Consider the following 12,348-nt stretch of genomic DNA (forward strand, 5'->3'; position numbering starts at 1 on the left):
ACGGAGGCTCGGTGTGTAAGCAAGTGGGGAACAAGATAATCCCCACCAGTCCGGACGGGGGGGGGGACACAGCTGAGTGTGTCAGATTGCAAGCCATTGAACTAGGAGAGTGGCCGCTTCTCCACAGCTCGATCACATGTAGGCTGCAAGCCTCGGTTTAGGTGATCCTGTGAGGGCAAAGCTTTTGTAAAGTGTCATTTGGTGCACCGAGGTTCCCACAAAGAAATTGTAGTAATAAAGGATGCCTAGGTCAAGGAATACAGAGGTACGCAAGAACGGAAAAACAAGCCAAAGTCAAAGGGATACAGAGAGTCAAAATACAAAACAAGGTCAGCAACAGGAAAAACATAATAATAATATAATGCACTCTCAGAACAAGAACCACGGCAGGTCAATGATTCCCAGCAAGGGGGAACTTATATAGGGTTAGAAAGAATACTATTGGACACTATCATCACCCTGCACCTGGACACACAAAGGAGTGTAACCTGTGCAGGACAGACCAAGAAGTCCAACAAACATGACATCACTAAAAGGTGAGTATTAAGTGCAACACCCACAGGGTCCTGTAATTTCAAAGGACTGCAACTGAAATCTGGCAACCTCGCAGACAGTGCAGAGCTGCCTGCACTTCTGTGGAGAGAACACCGCAGGACCTCCTAGTTGGCTTGGGTCCGGGATCTTCGAGGCTGCTGCGCGGCACCCTCCAGAACCTGCAAGTGCTGTGCGGCAGTCCATAATATGACATGGACAAAGAGACGGATATTACAAAATGTTAAATATGGAAATACAAGGTGTCCTAATACCACCACGCCAAAAAATTGATCATTAAATACAACAAAATATATTATATTTTAAAGCAAATCCATAGTCCAAATAAACCAATAAATGAATGAATAAATGTCCCAATTCCTTCAAACTGAAGAACCCAGAGAATGGTCTGAAAGACAGAATCAGAGCATTATATTGCTGTCTGTGTTCACTAATTTATTCAGACACACTGACTTTAAAAGCCTCACAAGTTGAAGTAGATAGACATCACAAATCACTAGAAACGATCTCTCACATTTACGTCTGGGGGGAAAAAAATAAACATTTATAATGCTATAGCACATTTTGTTGACCAGAACGCTCACGGAGGGAGTACATTGCTTTTAGGACTCGTAGTATGGATTGCGGGATTGGGAACTCACCCTCTATCATATGGCACCATAGGACGGAGCACTGCACAATGTTCTTATTATTTAATACTTTTTCTATTTTCCATGACCATTCTTCTTATCCAGTGCTTGCGCAGAATTTTCTTCTTTGTTTCAAACATTGCACATTCCCACCCATGTACTAAACCCTCACATTAAACAAACACTATAGGCACCCAGAAAATGTAATCTTCATGATGTATCTTCACAATATATCTCCATGATGTTCCTCAGTGAAGTGGTGTGAGTGTCATGTGCCCCCGTTTTAGCCCAGATTGACAATGTTTTATGGCTAGGTTAACCTACCTCTAGTGGCTGTCAATATGATCGATGCTCGATTAACAATGATCTTGAGCGAGGCCAGTGTGATGAGGAAAAAAAGATTAACTATCTTTTTTAAAACTACAGTGCCAGGAAGTTGTATTTGTAATTTGTATATCTGTATTCCTGATGCTATAGTGTAGTGGAGGGGTGGGGTGTGCAGCGAAATGGATGCCCTAAATACACTTTAATTCCTGGTTGTTCGGCTGTCTATACACCCCCTGTTCATTTACCGAACCAACTCTGTGTGGTCCCCTTGTTAGCACCTCCTAATCACCGACCACCCCTGGCTGTTAACCACAAATAAGCAATTAGTTCAAGTGCTTCGCCTGTGTGGCAGCCATTCCTATAACCGAATCCACATGCTCCAAGAATTGGCGGCCATTTTGTCTCCCGAACGCAGGTAGTGGTACATGGTCGTCGATGGCATTGAACTGTAACTCAGATGTGCGACCCCGCGAACACCCGAGAAACTTGTACCCCTGCCCGTCCAACTTCCCATACAGTTAGGAGAATGGCGTTCGGGAGGCATGTACTACCGAACAGGGGGAGCATTCACTCCCTAACAGCCAGGGGGAGCATTCGTCTGGGTGTAAGAACCCCCGAAAGATGACCGGTCGTTGCCTTTTTTTGGCGCTCAGACCTAAGCTATTCAGTGATGTAACTTTTGTGGGGTTCCTATATTGTTATAATGTATTTTTAGGGTGATTTATTATATTTTCTACGTTTTCCTGTAACTGAGATAATTGAGTTACAGTTTTCTCACTCAATTATCTCTCAGAAATAGAGGCTCCTGGGAGGAAAACCCTTGTATTTTTGATGTGGAAACCCCATGCTAGGGGTAAGTACATAAAAACCGTGTGTGGCCAAAATTAAATCAGTTGACTGCCAGAACTATGTGTCGTCTAGTTGCTGGGGGGAAAGGGTCTTGGACTATTACAGTGCTACTTTCAGCTTCAATGAAGGAATAGCGGAGATACCTAGTCGTGTTATCGGAACTCCACTACAGGGTGCCTTGTCCTGGTCTCCCTTATTACTGCAAGAGAATGTTAGATTGTTAAGTGCTGGGCAGGTGGCACTCACTTACTGTGGGTTTAGTCTGGCAAAAGGTTCTGAGCTTGTTAGTCCCACAGAGGCCTGTTTTTTCTCCGTTAGATCAATACAATGTAAATGTCTGATTCTTGGTTCCCATAGGTTGCTTTGGTGGAAATCTATCAGCCAGTGTATGTGTTAGGGAAGCATTAAATTACAAAGAGCTTTATAGAAGAAGGGTATATAGAAAGTGTCTGAATTATGGTTTTCTTTCTTGATATAAATAAAGTGTAATCTCCCTTCTGGAAGAACTTTATAAAATTTAAAAAAACGTTTTTACCCATGACAGCTGTGAAATATCATGTGATTAACACGATGCCATGTTTTTTTTTTCTGGCTAACATAGCGTATTGCGGGCAGCCAGGTCAGTAGTGGTCTCATGCTCTTCGGCAGGTCAATGAGTGGGAACCTGGATATGTCTAGTGACGGCCTTCCTGATCTGGCTGTGGGGAGCAAAGGCAATGTCTTAATAATGAGGTGAGAGAACAATAAGAATAGAACCATGTGTTCTTCACATTCTCCCATGGCTTCTATTAGACCCTCTTCCACCTCTTCATGTGTCATTCTTCACATTTTCCCCATGGCTTAGTTTAGACCCCTCTTTACCATCTTTGTGTGTTCTTCATCACATTATTTCCATGGCTTCTTTTAGACCCCTCTTCCCTATCTCTGTGTGCCCTTCTTCACATTCTCCCATGGCTTCTATTATACACTCTTCCCTATCTCTGCGTGTTCCTCTTCACATTCTCTGCATGGCTTCTATTAGACCCTCTTCCCCCTCTCAGTGTGTCCCTCTTCACATTCTCTGCATGGCTTCTATTAGTCACTCTTACCCATGTCAGTGTGTCCTTTTTCACATTCTCTGCATGGCTTCTATTAGACCCTCTTCCCCCTCTCAGTGTGTCCCTCTTCACATTCTCTGCATGGCTTCTATTAGTCACTCTTACCCATGTCAGTGTGTCCTTTTTCACATTCTCTGCATGGCTTCTATTAGACCCTCTCCCCCCTCTCAGTGTGTCCCTCTTCACATTCTCCCATGGCTTCTATTATACACTCTTCCCTATCTCTGTGTGTCCCTCTTCACATTCTCTGCATGGCTTTGTTTATACCCCTCTTCCCCATCTACCTGTATCCTTATTCACATTCTCTCCATGGCTTCGTTTAGACCTTCTTCCCGATTCCGTGTGTCCCTCTTCACATTCTCCCATGGTTTCTATTAGATCCCTCTTCCCTATCTCCTCCTTGAGTCCTTCTTCACATTCTCCCCATAACTTCTCTTAGACCCCTCATTCCTATCTCCCTGTGCTCCCTGTGCCATTTTCTTCCCCCATCTCTCTGTGTTCTTCACATTCTGTCCATGGTACTTTCCTAGTTCCACCCCTTCTTTCTGCGTCCTTCACTTTTTTCCCTAATTCTCTGTGTCCTTACCCCCAAAACTGTGTGAAGTTTATTTTATCTTTTCCTTTCCGCTTATGCACTTCATGATGCCCTTACTCTTATCACATTAGTTTTTTCCACATTCTGCGATTTTATCTTGCAGGACTCGTCCAGTTCTGGGGGTTTCTTTTTCAATGACGTTTAAGCCACAAGAGATCTCCCTTTCAATTTATGAATGTCCTGATCCAAAAGAAATTGGGAAGGAGCTACAAATGGAAGTTTGTATAGTAGCCAGCCTGAAAACATCCCAGTACAAAGGTAAGCCTGGGCCAGGGAGAACATGGGGGAAGACCAGGACAATTTAGAAAAGCCAGAGTGATGAGACCAGAATTAGAGAGAGGAGGCCAGAATGACTCTGTCTCTGTATACATACATCTCACTCCCCCTGACTCTGTCTCTATACCTCTCACTCCCCCTGACTCTGTCTCTATACCTCTCACTCCCCCTGACTCTGTCTCTATACCTCTCACTCCCCCTGACTCTGTCTCTATACCTCTCACTCCCCCTGACTCTGTCTCTATACCTCTCACTCCCCCTGACTCTGTCTCTATACCTCTCACTCCTCTTGACTCTGTCTCTATACCTCTCACTCCCCCTGACTCTGTCTCTATACATCTCACTCCCCCTGACTCTGTCTCTATACCTCTCACTCCCCCTGACTCTGTCTCTATACCTCTCACTCCCCCTGACTCTGTCTCTATACCTCTCACTCCCCCTGACTCTGTCTCTATACATCTCACTCCCCCTGACTCTGTCTCTATACCTCTCACTCCTCCTGACTCTGTCTCTATACCTCTCACTCCTCCTGACTCTGTCTCTATACCTCTCACTCCCCCTGACTCTGTCTCTATACCTCTCACTCCCCCTGACTCTGTCTCTATACCTCTCACTCCTCCTGACTCTGTCTGTATACCTGTCTCTCCCTCTGACTGCATCTATTTAAATACCTGTCTCTCCCCCGACTTTGTCTGTATACCTCTCTCTCCCCCTGACTCCGTCTCTGCCTGTATATCTGTCTCTCCCCTGTCTCTGTCTGTATACTTGTTTCTTCCCCATCTGTCTGTATACCTGTCTTTCCTTCTTTATCTGTCTGTATAGCTGTCTTTTTCTTTGTCTCTGTCTGTATACCGGGCTCTCCCTCAAACTCTGTCTCTGTCTGTTTGCTTGTTTCTTCCCCATCTGTCTGTATTCCTGTCTCTCCCACTGACTCTGTCTGTATAACTGTCTCTCCCACTGACTCTGTCTGTATACCTGTCTCTCCCACTGACTCTGTCTGTATACCTGTCTCTCCCCCTGACTCTGTCTGTATACCTGTCTCTCCCACTGACTCTGTCTCTATACCTGTCTCTCCCACTGACTCTGTCTCTATACCTGTCTCTCCCACTGACTCTGTCTCTATACCTGTCTCTCCCACTGACTCTGTCTCTATACCTGTCTCTCCCACTGACTCTGTCTCTATACCTGTCTCTCCCCCTGACTCTGTCTGTATACCTGTCTCTCCCACTGACTCTGTCTGTATACCTGTCTCTCCCACTGACTCTGTCTCTATACCTGTCTCTCCCACTGACTCTGTCTCTATACCTGTCTCTCCCACTGACTCTGTCTCTATACCTGTCTCTCCCACTGACTCTGTCTCTATACCTGTCTCTCCCCCTGTCTCTGTCTGTATACCTTTCTCTCCCACTGACTCTGTCTCTATACCTGTCTCTCCCACTGACTCTGTCTGTATACCTGTCTCTCCCACTGACTCTGTCTGTATACCTGTCTCTCCCACTGACTCTGTCTGTATACCTGTCTCTCCCACTGACTCTGTCTGTATACCTGTCTCTCCCACTGACTCTGTCTGTATACCTGTCTCTCCCACTGACTCTGTCTGTATACCTGTCTCTCCCACTGACTCTGTCTCTATACCTGTCTCTCCCACTGACTCTGTCTGTATACCTGTCTCTCCCACTGACTCTGTCTCTATACCTGTCTCTCCCACTGACTCTGTCTCTATACCTGTCTCTCCCACTGACTCTGTCTGTATAACTGTCTCTCCCACTGACTCTGTCTCTATACCTGTCTCTCCCACTGACTCTGTCTGTATTCCTGTCTCTCCCACTGACTCTGTCTCTATACCTGTCTCTCCCCCTGTCTCTGTCTGTATACCTGTCTCTCCCACTGACTCTGTCTCTATACCTGTCTCTCCCACTGACTCTGTCTGTATACCTGTCTCTCCCACTGACTCTGTCTCTATACCTGTCTCTCCCACTGACTCTGTCTGTATATCTGTCTCTCCCACTGACTCTGTCTGTATACCTGTCTCTCCCACTGACTGTCTCTATGCCTGTCTCTCCCACTGACTCTGTCTCTGTCTCCCCAGATGAAATTTCTGCAGAGTTAAAGTACACTCTCTCGCTGGATTCTGGCCGCACTCAGAAACGCGCTCAGTTTAAAGGTTCAGGGCAATCTCTGGATACAACTGTGAAACTGACAAAGGAGAAAGTTTGCAGGAAGCACTCATACCAGATACCCGTGAGTGACACTCATAGACCCTCAGATATGGGCAGAACTGTGTTTGGTGCCTGGAGATTATTCATTTGACCAACAAACCTCTTATTATCCCCCCTCACCAACCAATCTTGTATTATGCCCCTCACCAACCAATCTTGTATTATCCCCCCTCACCAACCAATCTTTTATTATCCCCCCTCACCAGCCAATCTTTTATTATCCCCTTCACCAGCCAATCTTTTATTATCCCCTTCACCAACCAATCTTTTATTATCCCCCATCACCAGCCAATCTTTTATTATCCCCTTCACCAGCCAATCTTTTATTATCCCCTTCACCAACCAATCTTTTATTAACCCCCCTCACCAGCCAATCTTTTATTATCCCCTCTCACCAACCAATCTTTTATTATCCCCTCTCACCAACCAATCATTTATTATCCACCCTCACCAGCCAATCTTTTATTATCCACCCTCACCAGCCAATCTTTTATTATCCCCCCTCACCAGCCAATCTTTTATTATCCCCCTCACCAACCAATCTTTTATTATCCCCTTCACCAACCAATCTTTTATTATCCCCCTCACCAGCCAATCTTTTATCCCCCCTCACCAATCTTTTATTATCCCCCCTCACCAGCCAATCTTTTATTATCCCCTTCACCAACCAATCTTTTATTATCCCCCCTCACCAGCCAATCTTTTATTATCCCCCCTCACCAGCCAATCTTTTCTTATCCCCCCTCACCAGCCAATCTTATATTATCCCCCCTCACCAGCCAATCTTTTATTATCCCCTTCACCAACCAATCTTTTATTATCCCCCCTCACCAACCAATCTTTTATTAACCCACCTCACCAGCCAATCTTTTATTAACCCCCCCTCACCAGCCAATCTTTTATTAACCCCCTCACCAGCCAATCTTTTATTAACCCCCCTCACCAGCCAATATTTTATTATCCCCTTCACCAACCAATCTTTTATTATCCCCTTCACCAGCCAATCTTTTATTATCCCCCTCACCAGCCAATCTTGTATTATGCCCCTCACCAACCAATCTTGTATTATCCCCCCTCACCAACCAATCTTTTATTATCCCCCCTCACCAGCCAATCTTTTATTATCCCCTTCACCAGCCAATCTTTTATTATCCCCTTCACCAACCAATCTTTTATTATCCCCCCTCACCAACCAATCTTTTATTACCCCCCTCACAAACCAATCTTTTATTACCCCCCTCACCAGCCAATCTTTTATTACCCCCCTCACCAGCCAATCTTTTATTAACCCCCCCCTCACCAGCCAATCTTTTATTAACCCCCCTCACCAGCCAATCTTTTATTAACCCCCCTCACCAGCCAATATTTTATTATCCCCTTCACCAACCAATCTTTTATTATCCCCCCTCACCAACCAATATTTTATTATCCCCCCTCACCAGCCAATCTTTTATTATCCCCTAACCAACCAATCTTTTATTATCCCCCCTCACCAACCAATATTTTATTATCCCCCCTCACCAACCAATCTTTTATTATCCCCCTCACCAGCCAATCTTTTATTATCCCCCCTCACCAGCCAATCTTTTATTATCCCCCCTCACCAGCCAATCTTTTATTATCCCCCCTCACCAGCCAATCTTTTATTATACCTTCTCACCAACCAATCTTTTATTATCCCCCCCTCACCAGCCAATCTTTTATTATCCCCCCTCACCAGCCAATCTTTTATTATCCCCCCTCACCAGCCAATCTTATATTATCCCCCCTCACCAGCCAATCTTTTATTATCCCCTTCACCAACCAATCTTTTATTATCCCCCCTCACCAACCAATCTTTTATTAACCCCCCTCACCAGCCAATCTTTTATTAACCCCCCCTCACCAGCCAATCTTTTATTAACCCCCTCACCAGCCAATCTTTTATTAACCCCCCTCACCAGCCAATCTTTTATTATCCCCTTCACCACCCAATCTTTTATTATCCCCCCTCACCAGCCAATCTTTTATTATCCCCCCTCACCAACCAATCTTTTATTAACCCCCCTCACCAGCCAATCTTTTATTAACCCCCCTCACCAGCCAATCTTTTATTATCCCCCCTCACCAACCAATCTTTTATTATCCCCCTCACCAGCCAATCTTTTATTATCCCCCCTCACCAACCAATCTTTTATTACCCCCCTCACAAACCAATCTTTTATTACCCCCCTCACCAGCCAATCTTTTATTACCCCCCTCACCAACCAATCTTTTATTACCCCCCTCACCAACCAATCTTTTATTACGCCCCTCACCAGCCAATCTTTTATTACCTCCCCCCCTCACCAGCCAATCTTTTATTAACCCCCCCTCACCAGCCAGTCTTTTATTAACCCCCCTCACCAGCCAATCTTTTATTAACCCCCCTCACCAGCCAATCTTTTATTAACCCCCCTCACCAGCCAATATTTTATTATCCCCTTCACCAACCAATCTTTTATTATCCCCCCTCACCAACCAATATTTTATTATCCCCCCTCACCAGCCAATCTTTTATTATCCCCTAACCAACCAATCTTTTATTATCCCCCCTCACCAACCAATATTTTATTATCCCCCCTCACCAACCAATCTTTTATTATCCCCCTCACCAGCCAATCTTTTATTATCCCCCCTCACCAGCCAATCTTTTATTATCCCCCCTCACCAGCCAATCTTTTATTATACCTTCTCACCAACCAATCTTTTATTATCCCCCCCTCACCAGCCAATCTTTTATTATCCCCCCTCACCAGCCAATCTTTTATTATCCCCCCTCACCAGCCAATCTTATATTATCCCCCCTCACCAGCCAATCTTTTATTATCCCCTTCACCAACCAATCTTTTATTATCCCCCCTCACCAACCAATCTTTTATTAACCCCCCTCACCAGCCAATCTTTTATTAACCCCCCCTCACCAGCCAATCTTTTATTAACCCCCTCACCAGCCAATCTTTTATTAACCCCCCTCACCAGCCAATCTTTTATTATCCCCTTCACCAACCAATCTTTTATTATCCCCCCTCACCAGCCAATCTTTTATTATCCCCCCTCACCAACCAATCTTTTATTAACCCCCCTCACCAGCCAATCTTTTATTAACCCCCCTCACCAGCCAATCTTTTATTATCCCCCCTCACCAACCAATCTTTTATTATCCCCCTCACCAGCCAATCTTTTATTATCCCCCCTCACCAACCAATCTTTTATTACCCCCCTCACAAACCAATCTTTTATTACCCCCCTCACCAGCCAATCTTTTATTACCCCCCTCACCAACCAATCTTTTATTACCCCCCTCACCAACCAATCTTTTATTACGCCCCTCACCAGCCAATCTTTTATTACCCCCCCCTCACCAGCCAATCTTTTATTAACCCCCCCTCACCAGCCAGTCTTTTATTAACCCCCCTCACCAGCCAATCTTTTATTATCCCCCCTCACCAGCCAATATTTTATTAACTCCCCCTCACCAGCCAATCTTTTATTATCCCCCCTCACCAACCAATCTTTTATTATCCCCCCTCACCAGCCAATCTTTTATTATACCTTCTCACCAACCAATCTTTAAAACCTGTAACACACAACAATTTGGTTAAAATGAACGATTCATGATTATCCATCCTGGATTCTTAATCTTCCCAATTCCTGTTTTCGATAATCTTTAGCATCAACAAGAAATATCTCCTACTCATATAATGTATTCATTACAATGGTACGGAGGGGGTAAGTACCACGTAAATGGTTTAAAAAGATAAATTCAACAGAACTGTGTAATTTCTAAAACGGATCCTCAGTTATTACAATTAAAAACGTTAACCCTTTTAATCTGGTCCCAAAAATCTGCAATCCTAAAAAAGGTCTAAATACAGATTAAAGAGAGCGGACAGTTTATATAGCCCAGAAGTAGTTATGGTAGGGTGTGGAATTGCACTCTGTCCCTTTAAGTAATATGTAGCTGGGTGCAACTCAGACAGTCTCCGTACCAGAGACCAAATGCTGAATAACAGAAATAGAAGAAAGATCCAGGCACTCCAAGGTACAAACCAGGCAATTTTATTGAACCCACTCCATCACAACGTTTCGACCTACACAGTCTTTGTCAAGCTACTAAGTGCATGTATACATTCATTTTTATAGGAATACAAGTGATTAACAATTAAGAAGATCACATCAATTGGACCCGATATGGCTTTGATTCATTTTATTGTTTATTACTGTGATGTTAACTTTTTAATTTTTTTCCAATTTTGTCTCCATATCCCAGAGATGGTACTTGTTGAGAAGGCTTCCAGTTGAGTTAATTTGCACTCGTGACACAGCTGTTAGCCTTTACTATCAATGTGGCTATACTGGGGGTTGGATATGGATGTAATTTTAACTAATTGTTTAATTGATGTGATCTTGTTAATTGTTTATCACTTGTATTCCTATAAAAAGGAATGTATACATGCACTTAGTAGCTTGACAAAGACCGTGCAGGTCGAAACGTTGTGATGGAGTGGGTTCAAAAAGATTGCCTGGTTTGTACCTTGGAGTGCCTGGACCTTTCTTCTATTTCTGTTTTTCAGCTTATATAGCCCAAACAGACCATTAATCTCCAACGGAAATGGGATATACATTTACAAATGGATGCTGACTAAATGGTGCTGTTATCGAGATTACCCACCAAATAAACCACTAAGCTGGAAAAACGATACTGCACTCAAAATACTAACGTTGCAAAAATAAGAATTTTCCTTTATTCACAAAGAGAAATTGCAAACGCCTATTTTACCTAAACCATCACCTGGTAAATATAAATACACAAACCACAAAATATAAAACATCAAGGCAAGTAGCCCAATATAAAGTAGTAATGTGTAACAGACATATTATAGTATAAAGGGCTCACAAAAGCTCAATACTAAGCGGTAACTCAATATGATAATCTGGGACACAAGCTAAATCACACATTGGGTCCAATAGAAACAGACCCCCAATCCTAAATCATGCCCAATCCTACCAAGAATTCAAATCACCTCTCTAGCTTAGAAAACCCCCACTAGCAGATGAGGGGTAAAGGCATAATCCTGGGGATATCTGGGGATATCTGGGTACCTAGCTACAGGGGAACCTACATCACCAGCTGCTGCCTAACATCACTGGGTTCCCCACAATCAGCCTTTAACAGAAAGTGCAGGAGCAAACTCGTTTCCCCTCGTACTGTGTGAACTGGACTGTACGAACATCGTATCTAATATAACGTTATAGTCTCTTCTCTCCGCCAGGTGTGCGTGGATGATTCGCTGTCTCCTCTCCGATTTGTGTTAAATTTCTCTATGAGTGGAGATCCCGTACTGAGTGAGAACTCATCGACCATTCACATCGGGCAGGTAACGGCACCAGCAGCAGCACACTCACACTTTGAGGGTTGGAATTTACATCTCACACCATGTAGCTGATTACTCTACCCCAGGGGCATATTCCAAGTGTGAGAGAGTCATGCTGTGACCATAAATACAGTTAGTAAAAAGGGGTGCTGTGTTTGGAGCCCCAAGAATACACTGAGATGGCATAGGGCTCCACACTAAGGGATATGGGTTAGGCTGGATCCTCTAGGGTATGACTTAGATTCTGGTGACACAAGTGAATGTGGGAGACCAGACAGCCAACCAGACCTCACTACAAATGTTCTCTCTGCAGGTTCCATTCCAGAAGAATTGCGGGGGTGATGGAGTGTGTCATGATGTTCTTAGAGTCACATCCTCATTTGGCAGGTAAAACTGACTCTCTCCAGT

At 44.2% G+C, this 12,348-nt stretch overlaps 1 protein-coding gene across 1 annotated transcript in view; it reads left to right on the forward strand.

The window, feature by feature from the left end:
• The window catches only part of LOC134572093 (integrin alpha-M-like), a 154,124-nt gene that overhangs the window by 128,511 nt on the left and 13,265 nt on the right, over window positions 1-12,348 (forward strand). Inside the window, exons 15-19 of the mRNA XM_063430908.1 lie at window positions 2,959-3,089; window positions 4,153-4,307; window positions 6,415-6,566; window positions 11,839-11,943; window positions 12,254-12,327. Of these exons, the coding sequence (XP_063286978.1) occupies window positions 2,959-3,089; window positions 4,153-4,307; window positions 6,415-6,566; window positions 11,839-11,943; window positions 12,254-12,327 (617 nt within the window). The remainder of the gene's footprint in view (window positions 1-2,958; window positions 3,090-4,152; window positions 4,308-6,414; window positions 6,567-11,838; window positions 11,944-12,253; window positions 12,328-12,348) is intronic.

This window comes from Pelobates fuscus, chromosome 8 (genome assembly GCF_036172605.1).
Source record: "Pelobates fuscus isolate aPelFus1 chromosome 8, aPelFus1.pri, whole genome shotgun sequence".
In the NCBI taxonomy this organism is placed as follows: Eukaryota; Metazoa; Chordata; class Amphibia; order Anura; family Pelobatidae; genus Pelobates; species Pelobates fuscus.